The following is a 20,666-nucleotide window of genomic DNA, read 5'->3' on the forward strand; positions in this document are numbered from 1 at the left end:
GGCGGGCCTTACCTTGCTCCCTCTTGGACATGTCATGGCCCGGTGCGGGGGGCGGCCCCCGGCCGACAGCTGAAGCTCTGCAGCCCAACAGGTGCGCTCAGGCCGCACAATGGCCGCGCTGCTGACAAGTGAGCGGAGCAACAAATGCTCGCGGCTCGCTCCTCCGGGTCACTCTGTTAGTATGTGTATTTATCGGCCCTGCCCCCGCCCCGCCCGCCCGCTCCCCGAGGCAGCGATCAGCGCCGTAACTTTGAATACACCGAGCGGCCAGAGCGGCTGCGGGCCCAGTGCCGGCTGATGGCCGGGGCCATGAGTCTAGATCATGTATGATGTCAGAGCAGAGGGTGTGGGTGGGTGGGTGCTGGGTGGGGGGCGCTCAAGATGGAGCCATTAGTCCCACCGCGGAAGGAGAAAGGGCCGGTGAAGAGTGACAGGCCGAGAATGACAGACAGCAGAGAGCGCCGCGAGTGAATCACCAGATTGCTTCATTGTGCGCCCGGGACAAAAGAGCTGTCTCCACCGGCAGCACACTACAGCACTACTCGCCTCCCCTCCATGCCATCCATCCTCCCGCAAAGAGCTTCCGGCCCGGCGAGTGCATGCAGGAACCAGGGGCGGGGGTACTTTACAGGGTGTACATGAGCCCGGCTGACCGCAGGCGCAGGTAGTTAACGAAGAGCGGCGGCCTGATGGCTGACCTGTCCACCCTGGAGCCAGCGAAGCCCGAGTTATCTTCACCCTGCCCCCCATAAACAGGGTCACCAAAAGAATCTCATTGCTGGCACACCTTTAGAACAGCATCACCTCATGTTTGGCGCTATGCACACAAACAAAGCACACGTGTTTCTCCAAAGATATACAGAATACGACACGGACGTCTGACAGGATGACATACGGTGGGTGTCACTGGGAACCAGTATGGCCGACGGAGGAGATTTTTTAAAGCTAAATTAGGCTAATAAAATCCAAAATGCATGTGTTACAACCAGTAGCCAATCAAACTCCACTGTGAACTCACTGCAGAGACATCGATGTAACCCAGAAGGAAACAGGTTCATGTCCCATTGTACAAAGTTTCTACATTTTTTCATTAAACTTCAAAGAAACGCAGGGCAGTGTGAACAAGTAAAACTGGTTTACAATGCATTCTTAGTGTACTTGTACAAGTGAATTCTTAATTATTAGGCAGCACTGACATTGGCGAATGTGTTGAAATAGGTGCACCCTACACATTACCTAGTTCGTGTGTTTATGCCTCCACTGCGAGACACAAGGGGGCGCCAGAACCCACTTTTTAAACGTCATTCTATGTTCTGTGAGGCGTCCATTGTCTGTGTGTCTGCAGGGTCCCATTATTCAATGAGCACACCACCACAAGTTAAATATCGAATGGTAAACTAATGAAAACAGACAATTATGAACAGTTAAAGGACCCCTCTTATCTTTACTAACCCCCAAAATATGGATTAATGGTCCAGCATGCATCCCTTATGCCTAATGAAACTAAATTCAGCCCAATGCACAGGTAGCCAGGCAGCACCTTGCAGTGTTACAGGGCACAGGTAAGGCTTCGAGATGAAGGGTGCTAGATGATGGACGTTGCAAAGCTCATGCATGGACAGAGTAGAAGAGATATGGCAGAGATCGGGAGCGTTGACGTGGATTGTCTTGGAGACAAGGATGATGAAGTTGTAGAGTGCCCTGTCTTTGGGCGAGAAGCAACTTAACCCATGCCTGTGAGGAAGTAGGATGTGTAGGTTAAAAAGAGTGCAGACATTAAAGATGATGATACTGTCTAGTGGAAGGAAGCCATACTCCAGGCTGCTGGCCATAAGACTATTTCAATGGTCAAGCTTATTCATGATCAAGGAGTTGCTCAGGGATTTGACTGTGTGAAAGGGAAGGCAAGGGTGGATCTTGTAAAGTTATAGTAGTTGGAAAGTGGTGGGAGTCGATTGGAAAAAGGACAACAGCATTCTACTGGAGTCAATCTGACTATCAGATTTGTTTGGCAGAGAGTTAGGATGAGAGCGCACCAGAAGGGAAATTAATTGGCTTGAAAGTCGTGTGGGCACAGGTACCAGGCAAGAAGATATTTTTAAGTATGGATACCAGACAGCTTTTAGCTGTTTGCTTGTGGAAGTCCTCTCTTAAGGACCATACCAAAAACTCACACTGGGTTTACAGCCTACCCGTCACTAACATCTTTTTGGCTGTATTGTGATTGTCACATGCTTGCCTCTTATTCGATTGCTTGCCTTCCTCTTCTTGTGTTTGCCCCTCTCTAGTAGCATAACCTCTTCACAATTCTTTGATTGGATGACTTGTATTCTTTCACTGCTCACAATTAGGAAACTATTTTTTTGTTTTCCTTTCAGCTCTCCATTACAGTACCCACATTTGTTTGCTCTCTCCCTTGTGTGTTGCCTCCTTCCAAACACCCAAGCGCTCAGTGTTGCTCCCTTATCCCTTACACCAAGCCCGCCTACTGCTTTTTATAACCTTCCTTGGCTTTTATTTTTTAGTAATATTATTATTTAATATTTTCTTTTTTTGGCTTCGCATGGGCCAATCTTCAAGCACTTCCATTGCTCCCCAAGCCCCACCCACACCCTGTTGCTTTCCACCCACCTGCTCACCCCACTCGCCCCTCTGCTGTTCCACAAACCCCCTAATGGTTATTCACCTATTTATATATTTTTATTTTATTCTCATTAGAGAGCCCAGAGGTTGCCATATGCTGGCGGGTTGCTCTGGAGTGTAAAAAGTCCCTTCAAGCAACTTTAAAAAAAAAATTGTAATTTTATTTACTGATCCAAACGGCATCTGACATCTTTGATAGATATATATAAGAAAAAAAAATTGACCACATCATTCCCTAAGTGCACACTAGTGTGTGCATAGGTCATCACACATGCCGACTTGCTCCTTTTTCCCCACAATGCTACACACCATCGGCAACAAGCATAGGCAAAGCCGCCAGGTAAAAAAAAGGTGTCACCGGAAAAGAGGTGGCAGGAGAAATCAAAGGAGCAGATGATATCACCGTGTGAAGGTAGGCTCAATCGAGGAGAAGGCTTACACCAGAGCCTGCTGAGGAAACCCTTTGATAGGAGAGTGGGCATGGAATACAGCAGCACTAGTGAGGAGAAAAGGAGCAATGTAAGATGTAGCATGAGCTCGAGTACTGTGTCAAGTCACTCCCAGGATGGCAAGTGTGGCTAACATGGTGTAGGAGAGGGTCAACCATGTAAAATGCTGCTCAGATGTTGAGAAGGAAGAGGAAACACATAGGTAGACAAACATCAATGATGTTAGACGCGTTTGAGAGGCAGCCGTAGTCAAATGAAGGTGCCTAGGGTTGCATATCTTCTCGAAGTTTGGTCAAATGAGTACATTGAATTCTAATTTAGGTTGCTTGCATTTATAAAGTTAATTTCTACTATTCACATTGTCTTCCGTCATTTGGGTGCCTTTGCACAAGCTTCTGGAATTCCTCTTTAAGTGGAGTCTGAAGTCACTGTGCTTTTTATTGAAGTGATTTTTTTATTTAGTAAATGTGTACTATAAGCACAAGCGATTTGCCACAAGGCAGCCACTTTATTCGCACCAGAAGGGTGGGTGGGAGTCTGTTGCCTTGCTGAAAGTTTTAGTGTTGCTGAATGACATTTTTTGGAAGTTATATGTAAGTAGGGCATGTGTCAGGGCGATATGCTATGGCTATGGTTTTCAGCTTCACACTAGACATTTAAGTGTTTTTGAGAAGAGAGCGTGTTGTAAAGTGTGATAATAGCTGTAATGTAGACGAAGAGCTAGGTATTAGATTCGTTTGCAATGTAATTACCACAGTTGATCTGAAGATAATAGCATGAAAAACAAGTATTGGCAAAGCCAGTAGGTCTGTCGTTGGAAGAAAGCCCTTTGGCTGTGTCACTTTTTGTGTTGTATTGTGTTGTGTCATGGTTTTTGCAAAATATTGTTGTTGGGGAAGCTGCCAGGTCCTGGTCAATGTAAAAAAGATGGGCTAAAGGCAATAATAATGTTATGGTTTCTAAAAGCATACATTGCCATACTAACGCCTGGCACAGAAGGGAACTACTTTGTGCATTGCTGGGTTCCTTGTGAAATGCACAGTGCCCGGACTCACGCAAAGTTATTCTATAGATGAATTATGCTGCAGTGGGCAGGAGAAAACAGTAAATGACACAATAACAGACTAATGGATGACCCGACCTGGCTGGAAGTTGCTACATGTAAGTATATTGCACATATGATTTTAGGAAAATCAAAAGGTCTTGGCTGATGCCAGACCTAAATAGATTGAGCATTTTAAACAGATAGTAAAGTGTGCTGAGGAGAGTGGCTGTACCCTGATGATATGCAGGCTGAAGTGAGCAGAGGAGGCACAGGAAGGATTGTCTTACAAGTTTATGGGGAAAATCTCAGCTGGGGATTTGGGAAGAAAGATGAAAAATGAGCTGACAGTGAGGGAAAGGAGGTGGGAGCAGGAGGAGGGATGGAGTACGAGTAAGAACTATGCCGACGGTGGTCCGAAATAAGGACAACATGGAAGAGATGCAGGAGATAAAGTCCTATGGCCGTATTTGTGATTGAGTGGGTTTACTAATAGGGGCGACTAGAGGAAGATAGAGCTTCAAGATTGATGCTGAAGTTAAAGGTGGAGCGCAAGAACACTTTCCTGGGAATAGATATACTTATTAGATTCAATGGCAATAAAAAGGTAATTTACAGTTTATAGGCAAGATTATGTGATATAGAATTATGTGGCAACGGAGGGACAATTATTCAATGGGGTTGAACGAATTATGTGGCAAGAAAAGGTACATTATGAGGCACGTCGTTCAATACAGGCAAATGATGCAACACCTTCTCAGGTATTATTATGTCGCTATATTATAATTTTAGAATGCATTGTTATTCTTACACAATTAACCTCACAGTTATTGCTAATACAGAGGTTTCTTAGAAAGAATATATTCAGCAATTACCATTCACTATGTTATGTACCAATAATTATTTGTCCTGTTTGGGAGCACAGGCACATCTCTCAGAGTAAAATGTGTTAAACATACACAATGTTGCAGTTTGCAGAGCCAGACACATAAATGTACACACTTCTTGTAACAAAAGGCATTCCCGTTAATTTTGCACATTCCAACTATATTTCCTTCATCTCACTTTCAGCTTTAGTCTGTGTTTACAGTGCACAGCTTCTGAACACACCCCTTTCCAAAAAGAAACTGCCAGACAAAATAGCATTTTCGATTACATATTTGTTTAGCACATTGTGGGACACCTCAAGATTTAAGACATCAGACTTTAAAAAAAATGTTTAGGCAACTAACTTGTTATGCTACCTTGAAATCTCTTGTAAAGGGCTGCTACACCTGTTGTTGTGGAGGATAATGTAAACATACGCACAACAGATGAAAAGTGATATTATTCGGGTAACACAATATCATCAAGATGAGAAGGGTGTCCGAGCTCTTCATAAAATATGCATGCTATTGCACACATATGTTTTTAGGCTATAAATGTTTTAGCGATCACAATATTTCTCAGATGATAATGTAGTGAATTTCCTTTCGGGTGGGGGGAGAGAGAGGGGGAGGGGGAGTACAGGGAAAGTTATTTGCCGGGAAGGGCTATTCCAGTTCAAGGACATTTAAGCAGGTGGGCTGTAGCAGAGCTAAGGGACCATGTATATGCTATCAGAGTAGATTGTTTTTAACAAAGTAAGACCCACAGCACAGAATGCTTATTGTACCAAGTACACAGTGTTAAATGTAAATGTAATGGGCTGGCCATATGCAGCCAATGAAGGGTACTAGTGCCATCTTCTATTCAGCATGATCAGCTTGCTAACTGCCACATTCTGCAGTAATTGTAGTCTCCTATGTTAGTTTTTAGGTACTCTCGGGTAGACACAGTTTTTGCATAACCAAATCTAGACAAAGCCAAGGCAATTACTGGAAAGATTCTCTCTGGGAATGCCAGGTCTGGAAAGAGGTGATGAACAGGCCGGGGCTGGCCATAGCGGGCACCGGGCAATCCCCCGCTGCGCCGCACGGGTGGGGGCCGGTTTTGGGCCCCTGGGGGCCGTTTTTGTTAAAGGGCTGTTTTTGCAGCATAGCTGCAAAATCGGCCGAAAACCAGCCCCGGCAAAGAGCTCGGCGGCACCTCCAACCCCCCCAGTGGGGAGGGGGGGCCAGCCGAGCACTTTGCCAGGGCCGGTTGTGGTTCCCAGTCCGGCCCTGGTGATGAAGAAATCCAGGGGAAAATGCCCCTTTCTCACCACCACCAGAGCCTAGGCTGCTGGGGAAAGACTTAGTTAAGCTAGAACAATCAGGTCGTATTTGTGTGGAGACAGGTAGGACAACGGTATTCTTTAGTTGTCCATAGGTTGGAAGGCCCTACATTGGAATATCGACATTCTACCAGAAGCTCTCGCTGTGTAGGGTTTAGGTTAAGCTTGTTATGACATATTCAGTGGCTGATGATCATCATACAATTGCTTAGGTTCCTCCTACACATAGCATCGCTGTAAACTGAGAATCCAAAGGATCCAATCAGTAGAATGCATGAGTAAAGGTAAGCAATGAAGAACAGCCGCAAGAGGACTGAATCTCATGGAACCCACACCTTATCAGTGCAAAGTCTGATCAAAAATTGGTTAATTTAATATTAAACTGTTTTTGTTTTATAAGAAAAGTTCAGTACCACTTTCAGACCGTACCAGAGAGCCTAGGCTGGCCAGAAGATCATTCAGCACAGACAACAGTCAATGAACTGGTGTTATGTTGATCTAGTGTAAACCTCAAATCCTCCAATAAAGCAACCTCAACATGCCTCATTCGAATCTACAACCTGTTTGGTGGTGGTTTATTCTAACAGGGTGTTACATTGCAGGAAGGGCTGCATTTGTAACATTACAGACCTCTTCAGGAGCCCAGCAAGGGACAGAATTTTCAAGTCGGGTTGGAACATAGACATGTCTGTGGGATCCAGAGCCGGTTTCTTCTTGCAGTGGTAAACCAGCTCTCTTTTAGTTTTAGTGGGAAGGAACACTTTAACTGAATATTGATTGACTGATTCATCAAAGTAATTGTGGTAAAACACCATAAACAAGTGTCACTTAAAGTCGCCCAGTCACAAACCGTTTCAACAAAGATAGTTCACACTATACATTTTACACTTCACACTATGAAATTGCAAATTAAAATCTAAGGAGTATTTTGAAATCGTCTTTGCTAGTATAGTGTTCTAAAGCATTTGTATATAAGTTTGGCTATTGGTCTAATGCATGATTTGAAATGCAAGTGCTATCTTATAAAATTCAGCTAAACATGTTATCTTTGTTGTTTGATACTTATAAAGGGCACACTCTGTCATCACTATGGCATCTTAGTACTTGATAAAGTCCAGTAGTGCTGGTTCCCAAACAATTCTGAAATTTCTTTCAGGCCTAAGAATCGTGTTTCGAAACTCTGATGGGTGAAGCCAGAGGCTGTTACTAAAAGTAATGAATGTATCTTCCTTGATTGCCAAGCGTGCCAAGTATCAGTATCTCCGAGCAATACTTCTGAAAGTTCTCTTGATGACTGGTTCTCAGAGAGATAGATCGGTCATGATCAAATTCTACGGAGCTGAGGCAAGAACCTGCTTCATGGTGCACGGTAGACTTACCGTTTAAAAATAGGAATTATGTTCACAAAAGAAAGTAGAAGTACAAATCATGTGTGCAGTCTACATTTACATAATTTATGCAAATCATCCAATCATTGTGCACACGTAATCTGAGAATAGGTGTGAAAAAATGGGTTGCAGAGGAGTTCTCAATCTTGGACTGAGAATTAATTGCAACAGCCGTAGCACTGAAGAACGCCGAAGTGCTGAAGACATAGAACAAAAATAGGGCACCCTGAATGTTTCTGGTCAAAAGGTCTGTAGTCAACATTCAGAACTATGTCTATGTCCTATATAGGGTAAAATTATCAAGACAAGCATTAACAGCTACGTAAGACATACATAGGCGGGTTTTCATCCACAAAACCTGTAGACTATAATTATAACACATATCATCTTACTTTTGTTTTGCTCCAGCTAGATCCTCTTTCAATTTACTTATGGTGCCCTCTCCTGGTTACCTCTTCTTCCTGCAGCCAAGGGACTAAGCCATGTCCTAAATGCAGCCATGTTTCATGCCAAGTGGTCTGTGCCTTCCTGCTCTGCCATCGCTACTGATGACTGGCTCAACAATGACATCTTCTGTCCAAGCTGTCAATCCACATACGGCTTCAAAACCCTTCCTAAATGTGCAGCTCAGCCGCTGCTTCATCCAGCCGGAGCTTCCATTACAGAGGACAACTGTTATACTTGCCTTGCGGCTTGCAGCCGAGCAGCAATAAATCTGCTGATGGTTAGTTTTAGGGGAGTACTACATTGTAAGCCCCATTCCATTTATAGATGTTCCCACAGGTACCACCCTGGATAGGAAGCATTCATACCACACTCATCATGCTTTATGAATAACACTTTGATTTAAACCATCTTGCACGTGGTTGAGAACGTTTTTCACATCCAAGCAACTACAAGCTTACAATGTTCATACCTAACATGGGTGGCGGCTGGCAATATCAAAATATGGTGAGGCGCAATGCCCAAAAAACTCACCATATATGTTGCACATGCTGGCACACAGGGTCTGGTTGCGGACTCACTTCATCCTGGCGCGCTCCTCAATGGTGATTTCAGCAGGAAGGAAGGACTTCCTCCCGGGTGCAACGCAATCCAACTAATCCTGAAGCTGAAGCGAAGCTGTAGGATTGGTTGGCGCAGGCTTACCCAGCCCTTATTTTGAGGCTGAGGACCTGTGGCTGCAATCTCCTCACAGTGTCTCAGCCCTGGGATTGTTAGCTCTGAAGTGAGCATGTCAGATTGGCCGGCTCTAGACAGTCAGCCAATTTCACATGCGTACTCACAGGTCTGAAGTAATAGTACAATTGCACAAACCAGCACCGTTCCCTGTCCTCGCGCTGTAGCAGCGCGAGCCTGCAACACATTATAATAAAATGGTATTTATTACCATTTTATTAATGTGTGTACCTGCTGAGCACGCAGCAGGCAGGGCGACGCTCCTCTGCCATAACATAGGAGCCGCCACTTCCTACCATCATCAATAGACATGTGCTTGTCACTGATGCCCGTCATTGCCCAGCCCACCACATAAGAAAGTGTCTCCAATTGTCACCATCAAACACAAAATAAAAGCATAACACCAACGTTTCTAAAGCAGATAGTAAAACATAAAAGAACTTTCTTACCATCTGTGCTATAAACACATCCATCCATTAACACGGCGGACTAGTCCCCATTTTGCATGCCAGAGGTGGCGGGGTTCATTTTGAGGTTTTTAGGGGTTTTAGGACAGGGGAAGATTCGTAATTATGCATTTAATGTGGGCCTCAAAGAATAAATAGCGAGGCGCCCTCCTTTCTTTGAGGTATAAAATCAAAGTGAAACCCTTTTTTAAGAGTTAATTTCCGTACTCCCTTCCCCGGTTGGTTTCTACATTTCTTTTTCCATTGGCTGCTGAGCCTCGTTTTCATCATGGCACTCTCTCAGCCATACACTTCGAAGTCTCGCTGTGTTTCTTGTACATGTTATTTCCGTTTATTCACAGCCACAAAGACACCCACGAGTCACTAGCAACCCGCTGGCGTCGTCAGATGAATAATATTTGTGGAAGGAGGGCTCACCCCACCCAGTGTTAAGATGGCTTGTTCTGCGGGAGCTGCCCAAACCAGCCAGCATTCTCCACACACACAGCCGCTCTGTTGTGTGGAGGTGCGGTATCCCGGGGAGTTTTTTCTCCACCACAGTTATAGGGTGTGAGTGGAGGGAACTGCAGAGCCGAGTGGAGACAAATCATTACCCCACAGTCAGTGGAACGGAGGGAGCGCGGCTCTGAACTTGCTAGGATTGGGGGATTAAGATGGTGGGGTCGTTTTTCCTGGAGTTGACTTGAGTTTTAACCCCATTCGCTGCTGGCCCGTTTCCGCCGCTGTGCGGTAAACAAACAAACAGGGCGGGGCCGTGACGAACCCCAGCCGTCATCAGCACACAAGCACCGCGGAGCGTGATGGCTGGAGTTCGTCACCAGCATGCAAGGGGTTAAAGAGGAGTGTAGGGCCATATGTACGACATTTTTAGCAATCGCAAACAGCGAATAGGGCCATTTGCAACCACTAAAACGGCCTGGAGCGTGTATCAACCCTTTTTTGCGAGTTGGTAACCTGTTGCAGACTCGCAAAATAGGGTTTGAGAGTCGTTACTTGGAAGGGGTGTGCCAACGGTGTCCCTTCCTAATAGCGAGTCGTAGGGGGATGTATGATTGTTTTGCAGCTGGAATTCAGTCGCAAAGCAATCGCAATGTACCGCCTACTTCAAGTAGGTGGTAGGCCAGTCGCAAACGGGATAGGGTCCTCCGGGGACCTCTTCCCCTTTGCGATTGACAGCAAAAAAGTTTTTTAAGTGCAGGTTAAGTGCAGGCAGTAGTCCTGCGGACCACTGCCTAGCCTTAAAAAATGAAACAGAAAGGTTTAATTTTTCTTTTTTAAATGCATCCCATTTACCTTTAAGGAAAACAGGCTGCGTTTAAGAAAAAAAGCTGCTTTACTGAAAAAGCAGTCACAGGCATGGTGGTCAAATTGAAATGGTCGTACATGTGGCTCTTAGTCTTTTCCTGGCCACCACAGTTTCTATTTTATCATGTGTAGCGCATACCTCTGTTGGCATATATTGAAGTGACAAATAAGAGTTTTGAAAAATGCATTTATAGAGATAAAATTCATTGGCAAAGCAAAGTGCTTTGAGGTGTAATTTGGTAAAAAGAAAATCTGCCAGACTTCTACCTGATCACTTCCTTCACCGTTTCCATGCTTAGGTTCGCAGAACCGAGAACCCTTCGAGTCAAAACGCTAGATTTGCTCTCTAGCAGTAGCACCATATTTGCAAACAGCTATGAAGAGGTTGCAGACTGTTTTTTCCACCGTTTGGAGTCAATGTAGGAGTTGTCTTGTGTTTTAAAATGCTATAGGAAGTACTATAACTGTTGTCAGAGTTTGAATGGTGCAGTGCGAGAGCCACACCAAGAAAATGTTTGCAAAGAAGCCCTTTATTGCGGAGCGAGGGAGAGTAAGGGGAGAACAAGTGTAACACCATACGAACGACTATTCACCACCTGGGTGTTGTGTTCATCATGAAAATGAGCCCCCCCCCCCCCCCCCCCCACGAGATAAAAGCTAATTGTTCCCATATACATCTTATTGGAAAGTCAACTATTTGCTATATGAATAGTGTATCATTTACAAATCTCAAAATATGAGCAAACTAGCCTAGCTGAGATAAATATTGAGCCGAAATAGAACCTCAACCATCGAAATAGGCGTTCACAGGGCGAACCAGCTTGAAAAGTTTTCAGATCTCCCAAGAAGTGTAGTTGGAAAATGTAAGGAGAGTAAATAAAGAAAAACAGTCAAAACAAAAAACTCACTCAGGAAACTCCACCTCACCTGCCGAGCATTCCCTCAAAGGTTTGCATTGCAAAGAGCATTTAGAGCTTCACTCTGCGGGGTCAACAACCAACCGATTAGCCAACAAGAAAAATTCTGTCTCTGACAACTTCAAGAAGAGGTGTTGGTTCATGAAAATGTGTTTAATCATGTGATATGCGCAATAAAAATATCAAACAGTTAATACCATCAACATAATAGTAATAATGATTTCTACTTAAAAAGATCAAGTAGAAACATCTTTGTATGAATTGTAACTAAAGAGAAGACTCAGAACATTTAGGCAAACTTCATACAGACGCTCAGTGTGAAAAGTGAACACTTACTTGGTGCCAGTGGTAGAAAGTCTAGTTGGTAATGTGATCAAATAGTGCATAGCGGTGACAAAAATTGGCAAATTCAATGTGTAAAAGATTGAGTGCATATAGCTAAGATCCTGCACTGCCTTGTATGTTGACGACATTTCAACACAGACATAACAGAATGGGTCATCATCAAGACAATACAAAAAAGAGCAGTCCGAGAACCTGAAGTGCCTAAATAACTTTAATTACAAGTAGAAACAATTAATCAAGGCCCAAGAATTGCGGAAGAGACCATCAATCAAAGACGTAAATGGGAAGAGAGCTAAGCCAAAACCTTGGAAATACAGGCTACAACACTACTGCATTGGACCAGGTCCTGAAAGATCTGGAAGTAAAAATCTGAACAGAGCAGAACTGAACCCTCCTAGGTGCGCAGGTGTAAGGTTCGAACCAAACAGGACCGAATCCTCCTGGGCGCACACTGTCAGAGTCCAGCACTGTGCTGACAATGAAATGAAGGCGCACAGAAAAATTAGCCCAGCATAGAACCTACAGTATAGGGTGATCCAAAGATACTGTAAGCCTTCCATTTGTTACTTCTTACTGGATGACCATTAACTCTTTCTTCTTGGCCAGTGTTTGTGGGCTCAAGGCCAGAAACAGCAACAACCGAATATCCCCAGTTCGCCACTTTCTTTTGTTCAGCAGCTCTTAGGATTCTGTCAGGTGATTCAGTTATTTCAACCACTATTGTGGTCCCAGAATGCATCTTGGGCTAACTCCAATTGCCTGAGAACTAAACATCTTTCTACACAACATCTTGGGCCTCATCTTGTATGTCTAACAGCTCCCCCAAAACTTTTTAAATCCTGCTTGTGACAGCTTTTGTGGCCACCTCCACAGTTATTCTAAGGATCCATGCGTCGGGGTCCTATTCAGACAATCAATTGTGTCCTTCCCTTTAGGGTCACCAAGGGCATCACACCTCTGCATTCAACTAGCTTCAACTCATTAAGCCTCACCTCTATTCCCGACACCTTTCCTTCAATGAGCTGCATCTTTTTCTCATTTCCCTCTACTTTGTGTCGCATGCTCTAGAACCTTCCAAACAGCCTCTCAAATTCGTTTCCATTTTTTTTGGTAGTTCCTTTATGGTGCCCATCTCCCCTTTTAGGCCACTGTGCAGCATCGCAATAGATTTCAGCAAGGTCTTCTCACGCAGTTATGGTGGGCTCTTCCGGTAGCTGGCATTAGGAATTTCCTTACTGGATTTTGTTGGTGATCCGTGCGGGACGAAAAAGCTCTCTTTACTCTTTTGTTAAATTAAATCATGGTCAGCATCCCTACGGGGCAAAACAGCATCTGTCAGGTGTCAAAACTATGCCTCAGCAGTAGGCGTCTCAGGTCAAGCATTGACACAGCTTATAAATAGCGGGCAGCTACAATTATGCCAGTCACCATGGGATGTTCATGGTGAGAAATCCACGCATCTTTACAGTGGGCTGAGTTTAAGGCCGCATGATCCAACTATAGTGAGTAGCTTCACTCTCCTGGTTGACCTCTCAGCTCACCAGCCCCCCCCTTTCTGGAGAGGAAAGCTCCAGCGGCGTCATAGGCACACAGACACTACTACTCCAGGGCAACTCTACCCTGGTCTCTGGGCTACAGTGTATCGAAGAGCCAGTGCCAAATGGAAGCACCATCACCATTAGCTCCTCTGGAAGAACTGTTTTTTAATGAATTGTGTGCATTGGATTACTTTTAGTATGGAATAATTAGATGTGCTTGCAAGGTTTGCTACCCTTCTTTTCGAATATGCCATTGGTGGCTACTGATCAGCAAGGGCCCATGAAGGTAAGAGCGGTGGGCCCGTGTTGAGGGCGGATTCGACAGACGACCATGAGTGAAAATGAAATAAATAGTAAATATTCCATCTACGTCGTCTGTCGAAATCCCCCACCCCATCCACTGCTTTTAACTGCACGGGCCGCTGATGCTACTGATGACTATGTCAGTGCTCTTATTTTTGTAACGCCCTTTAGTGGGTGCAAGTCATTTGTGAAGTGACTCCTCCATGCTGTATTGCCTGGTTACAGGGGGCACATAAGTGTGTTTAAATAGCTGTGACCATACACTACTCATAAGCGTTGTAAGAGGTTTCGGTGGAATTGAGGGATCCGGCTGGTGGAAGCGAGGTTCAGGGTTAAGAATTAACTAGGGAGTAGATAACTAGTACTAGATAGTCATATGTTCATTTCACACTCTGACCTCAATATTTACTTGGCTTTATTATTGTTATCTCCTGCTTGATATTTCCTGTTCTGTGCTTCTTTGTTTTGTTCACGAGGTATATTTAAATTTTGTTTCAATAGGAGCTATGCAATTGGGAATTTAAAGCAGGAGATCCCCGTTTTACAAACAGGGCCAAACGAATTATGCAGCATGGGAGGGCCAAATTATGCAACAGGGTTGACAAAATTATGTGGCACGAAAAGGCAAATTATGCGGTGTAATGTGGCACACTTTGTAATTGGATTATTTTATTATTTTGTCATTTTTACACTTGTTAACATGGTGTGGACAAAGGTTGCACCTCTTTAGTAGCAGTTCAACACTCACATTTAGGAATAAGCAACAGAAAGGTGACCAGTTAGCTTTTTCAAAGGGCCTTCAACAGCGGCATAAAAATATGTTGCTACGTTTTTAGAAACTTTTGGACTGTTTAAGCTAGAAACAAGTTTGTTTATGTGGCAAATGCATGAAACAACTATATATGGGAGAGCACTGAATGAATATCATGTTATTTTAATATTTTGTAAAGCGTGTGAATGCCAATCGGAGTCTTGGCGCTAGTGTGAAGTATTAACCTTAAGGAAGAAGGTCGCAGAAGAAGTGATTAAGCAGTGGGAGGGGGGCAGGTTTTCAGTTGTTTTCTGAATTTTAGGAGGTTTGACTGTGCTCTGGGGTGGTCAAGCATCGCATTCCACCATCTGCATGTGGAATAGGCGAAACTTCTCCCTCCCCAATATGCCTCCTTTATTCTGGGGATTATTACCTGTCTTGCCACGCTAGACCGCATGGTACGTGTAGGTATATACCATTTGAAGATGTTCTGAAAGAAGAGAGGACCCTCCTTTTGCAGGTCCTTGTGAGGCTTTAAACTTGATTTGCTCCCTGATTGGTAACCAATGCAGATTATTAATGGTTTGAGAAATCGGGGCCAATTTCTGGATATCTATCAATACACGGGCTGCTGCATTTTGAAGGGTCTGCAGTTTATTTTGTAGGCTAATTTGTGAAGCTACATATAAGGCATTGCAGCAGTCTAGTTTTAAAGAGAACAAAGCAATTATAACTGTCTTCCTCAACTCCATAGTAAGAGAGGGGAGAATTTCTTTTAGGATTTTCAAAGTAAGTAAACAAGAAGAAGTCATCTGCTTAATGTGGTCAGTGAATGCTAACTTGGTTGTTAAAAATAACCCTTAACTTCCTTGATTTTTGGACGGGAGATGGGAGCGACACCAGATTGGGGGGCCACCAGGTGGTATTCCAGAAAGAGGTGTTGTTGAAGTAATACTTCAGTATTTTCAGAATTCAGTTTCAAACAATTCTTCTACATCCAGTCAATGATATTACATATGTTATGATATGCAGATACTGAATGGTTCGGCTACTTTTTCTGCTTTAGAAGTGACTGATTCTTCTATCCGAGTGTTGTCAGCATAAGAGAATACTGAAAAGCCACATGATCGGACGAGTTTAATCAGTGGGGTAACATACTCATGAAAACCGGTTGAACACACCGAGGTTCCCTGAGGGACCCTCCAAGGAAGTGTAAAAGGGTCTGATGTAAAGTCCTCAAGAGTGATCACTTGCTCTTTGTTGGACAAAAAGGAGCTGATCAGTTTTAATGCCAGACCCTTGATGCATATTTTCAAGACAGTCGACTAAAAGATTGTGGTCAACCGAATTGAATGTGGCCAAAAGTTTAAGCCGAATCAAGGTCACCTTACCACCCTTGTCTACAATAGCTATAATTTCTTCTGTGGGAGCCACTAAGACGAACGCTGTACAGTGATTAGATCTAAACCAGTGTTGCAATGGATCAAGAAGGTTGGTGGTTCAAGAAATGTCAAAATCTCTTGGTTCACAAACTTTTCTAGGATCTTAGCTGGTAGGGCGAGGCAAGAGATCAGCCTATAATTCTTTACCTCAAGGGGATCCAATGCGGGCATCTCTGAAGGACATCTTCCTGGTGCAGTCAATGTCCTCTTCCCTTTTCTGTACGGTGGAACATTCATTCCAAACAAAACCATGCATCCTTTGCGAAGAATAGAAATTAAGCTGATTAGGATATAAAGGGAACAGTTTTAGGGAATGAGCAAAGTTAGTGTTTCGGAGCTGTAGGTATGTGGCAAGATACCTGGGACGACATTACAGAAAGTGCCCTGGGCGCAGCGGGCATTTGCGCTTGCTTTGTGCACCCTGGGGCACTTTGGTATTAGAGAAGGGACGGCAGACGCTTGTGCGGCCTCTTCTGTGATACTGATAGGGCTGGTGCACATGTAGCGCCAGCGCTATCTCTAGAGGCCATTCCCTTATTTGCATAGGGTGTGTGGCCTCATTTAACAGGGGAAATCTCTTTAACTCTGCGCCCGTGCCGTATTACGGACATGAGTGCAAAGACAAAGAAGCTGTCAGGAGGTGCACTGTTAGTGCATGCCCGATGACAGCCCTCTGGAGGGGTAAAAGGGTGACCTGTGGATCCCCCCTAACATCCTCATGCAGGCAGATGCAGTCACTCACTGCACCTGCCTGCAAAGGTATCTCTAATCCCTCTTTAAGGTGCCGGTGGGTTTCCGCCAGCCGTTCCTTATTTCACTTGAATGTGCTGCCCCCAGGGAATCATGAGTTTGCATCTGCCATGCGGGCAGCACATTCACTGTAATAGAGTGCACTTTCCCTGTTTGTGCATGGCGCACCTATTTAAAGGTGTGCCGTGATGCAAACAGTAAAAGTGCACTTTACGTATAATAGGGTCCCTGATCTACAAAAAAAATGTTGCGGGCATGAAGGAACCGCATTTAAAAGTAACAGGTGACCATAAAGTTGCTGGACCTTTTGTTAATATGAATACAAGGGGATTTAGGATTAATTCAGGGGCGGATCCTCCGCTATGGCGGAGGAGTGTCGCCCCACTGCTTTCAAGCAGTGCACTGCAAACAAAACATAAAATGATAATAACTTTGAGTTATTATAATTTAATGTTTCCTGTTGCTTTGCGGGAGGTTGTGTGGGTGGGGCTGCTCTTCTCTAGGAGCAAGGAAGAGTGGTTTGCCCACTCCAAAGTGTGCAAAGACTGTGTGGTTGGCTCTCTCGGCCCCAACCAGTCATGCACACTTTCTCCGTTCTCCATGCAGGCTGCATTGGAACCTGCTATGAGAACAAGTGCAGGCCCCCATTCCCTGGTTGAGGGTCGAACCAGGATGCTTAAAACCAATCACAACATTGCACGGCAGCATTGGGATTGCTCAGGGGAGTCTTTTCTGTGCTTCCTGTGCCTCGGAGAGCAGGAGCAGATATGCGGGACTGGTGCAGTAAGGTGTTTCTTTTTCTCTTTTTTTTTTCACCATGCCCCCCTAACAAACCCAAGAGCACTGCACACGTCCTGCCACCCGCGAACCATGATGGCTGCCACTGGATTTATTTAATATAGGTGCCTGGTGAGTATCAAATACATAACTGATGTACAAAAAAAGCATTGTATGTCATAAGCGGTTTGTAGGTTTTTAAAATATAGAATGAAAGTTAAATAGCGTTATCTCTGTCAAATTGTGAGACCTTATGTTAAGTTGCAGTCTAAAAACTGTCAATACAGTAAACTAAACAGGTCTCTTAGAATATCCGCCAGCGCTTCAAAGCTAAAGAGCAAACACTGACAATATTCGACCACCAGTTACTTTAAGTCTGTAAATCTCATAACAGATCAATAGAACTAACGCTTCACTGTTCAAAGAAAGCAAAATACATCTGAACAAAAGCCGCTGCACACTTCTCTATATCTTGGGTATGAATAACTTTCAGGAGTCAAAAACGTGTCTCTTTCTGCTTTCTTTTCTCTTAACACAAAGTTCAAAGCAGCTTCGAGTGGGATTGCTGGGAAGTCAAGATCGACTAGTGTTATATTTTTGGAGAAGTTTGCACACAGCTGTGGATTGGAGTCATCATGCAGACGGCCAACGAGTCTTGTGGGTACACAAATGCCTTGGATTTGGGGAAGATATTTCCAGAGGATGGCTTTTGAACTGTCACCAGTGTGAGTGGATCCATAAGTAACCCTGCTGAAACTCCCTCAATCCTTAAGAGGGGCTTGCGTCGTAAAACAGCTGCAGTAAAACCAGTCGCACAGTGTTGTTTGCAACCGTGTACAGAGTGCCAGGCTCCGCAACACTACCTATACTCCTTTCAAATTAAGGGGAGCGCATTGCTGCTCATCGCGCATCTGAAAATTCCCTTTTGGCAATAATATGTTTGTGGAATTTCATAAAAACCAAAATATTGCACAATGTGCTTCAATAATGCTCCAAACGTTGTTCTCAAGGTAAACCGAGACGGGATGGACAGGGAAAATCAAACAGATTTCGAACTGGATCAAAGTCCTTTGAGTGAAAGAAATTGGACGACTGACCAGTACAAGCTTACAAAAAAATGGATTTTATTCATGAGTAGGGCAGTGTTGTGCCACTGGTAGCTCATTACGTGCAGTAACAAACACCAAAAGCCTTCTGATTTATTTCACTTAGAGCAGAAACAGCTGGCTGTAGTCAGAACAACAGCCCATAAATAGTGCCGGTCGCCTCACCCGAGAGCCACAAAAGGTGAGGCTGTCACATTCAGTCAATTTGCAGGTCTACAAGTAGCAAATCTTGTGCATTAGAAAAGACATGCGGGCATACCCAAGGTACTCAACGTCTTTAGGAGCAGGTCACTTCTTTCCAGATAGAGATGGAGAACATTGAATGAAATAACCCTTTCATGCAGGCCATTTCCTTACAACAGGATCCGCGAAAACTTAGCGCATGCCTTAGGAAGCTATGGAGCCTTATCACCAAACTGCACCGCTTCCACCCGCTCCATGGCTTCCCCTCACTGTTCTAGCTTCTTTGTCTCAGAGAGAACAGCTCTCCTAAGAGTAGCCACACTGAGCCCCTTTTCCTCGCGTCCCATATTTGTGTAGCTGTTAGACATTTTGCAAAGGAGGGAGTACCAGCCAGCCTCTCACAACAAAGGGCTACTGTCACTGCGCCAGCCCCAGACATGGTGGAAAGCGGCCCACAGGAAAAGGCCTGGCTCCACTGCTAGGCCCCTGCGAGTACAGTCACTACATTCACTCAAATTGGCAACAGGTCTTGGTGTTCCTGGCTTTGAGCTGTGAACAAGGGTCGGGATTGAATAACCAATTATACAACCGCTGACTGAGTTTATCCAAGGTTTGCAAACTGCTATAATAGCCCAGTATTCAATCTAGCTGTTTTATCCCCTTCCAGATATAGTGTCATATCTCCCCTTGTGCTTTATCTTCATGTCACTTTATTACGTGCCACCATTAGGGGGGTTAATACAATGTCACGCTCAGTGCCTAAATGCTGTCATTCAGAGTCTTTCTCCCGCCACTGCATGCGCACGCCCCCTTGGACTGCATTTATGGAGTAGGAGAATGGGGGGAAAAAAAGAATCTGCGCGCCAACAGCAACCCTACCACACATTTCCTTTAAACAAACAGCCACCCGCGACTACACTTTGTTAGTCTTTGCAGCAAGCAACTACTTGATATCAATGGCATCGAGCTCAAAATAAGATCCACGCTCATTGATAGCAGCGGAGCACTTTGCAACTGTTTGTAAAAAAAATAAAAATACAGTATTGGAGAGGGCAGAGCGCCATCTTAAATCAATCAAGTCCGCAGGAGCGGTTGCAACAATTGCTGCCTGGCAGCAGGATATTGTCTGAAAGAGAGGTTGCACTGTGATGCTGCTTCCTACTACCATCCGCGAGGGCTAGCGTGTGCTTAGAGCGCAAAGGCGGTTAGCTCATCCATTTTCAGGCTTGCTGCTAATTGTCTTCCATTTTCTATCTAGAGCCGCATTAGTTTAGCAAAATGTCTTCCAGTTGGAGCCAACGCCAAGTAGTTGACCTTCATCGCAACAAACTAAAGCCAATATTTCTATTAGAAACGTTACTCAAGATCTTGTTAGAGTGGGTTACATGGTTAAGATAGTTTGTAATTTTTTGAAACAGTTGTCTTGGAGGTTACTTTAGTAACTTTTTTTTTCTTTTTGTAATCAGGTACCAAGAGCCACTAGAAGGCCTTCTGTTTTATGTTTAACAGGTGAGTGTGAGAAAAGCAACTGGCAATTCGCACACTAGGTCCATGTACAGAGCGCCCATTGATGATGCATTCCCCATGTGACTGTAGGCCCACAAGGCCGGCTTGTGCCCCACAATGCTCAATTGTTGTCCTCTCTCATTCCATGTCCTAGCAGTTCCTAGGGAGTCATGCTTGCTCCAAAACCAGTCAAGGAGCCGGCAATGATTAATAGCTCTCGAGGCAAATGGAAGCAGTGGTTTAAAAGTTGCACTGCAAAAGATGGTGTTCCAAAAACAACTTGTGACTCGGGGTGATTGGCAACGTTACTTGGACGATTAGTGGTTCCTTGGCGCGTAGGAAGAACTATAGCGTAAAGTAATAGACTCATGCGCTGTGCCC

At 44.4% G+C, this 20,666-nt stretch overlaps 1 protein-coding gene across 2 annotated transcripts in view; it reads right to left on the bottom strand.

The window, feature by feature from the left end:
* SOX5 (SRY-box transcription factor 5) overlaps positions 1–20,666 on the bottom strand; it is a 454,156-nt gene that overhangs the window by 231,978 nt on the left and 201,512 nt on the right. The window contains exon 1 of one of the 2 annotated variants that reach the window (XM_078674096.1): positions 13–130. The exons of the other annotated variant lie outside the window; for it this stretch is intronic. Within the exon in view, the coding sequence (XP_078530222.1) occupies positions 13–31 (19 nt within the window). The 5' untranslated portion in view covers positions 32–130. Of the gene's footprint in view, positions 1–12; positions 131–20,666 lie in introns of those variants that run through there. 2 annotated transcript variants of the gene reach the window in all.

The sequence above is a fragment of the Lissotriton helveticus genome, chromosome 1_1 (assembly GCF_964261635.1).
Source record: "Lissotriton helveticus chromosome 1_1, aLisHel1.1, whole genome shotgun sequence".
In the NCBI taxonomy this organism is placed as follows: Eukaryota; Metazoa; Chordata; class Amphibia; order Caudata; family Salamandridae; genus Lissotriton; species Lissotriton helveticus.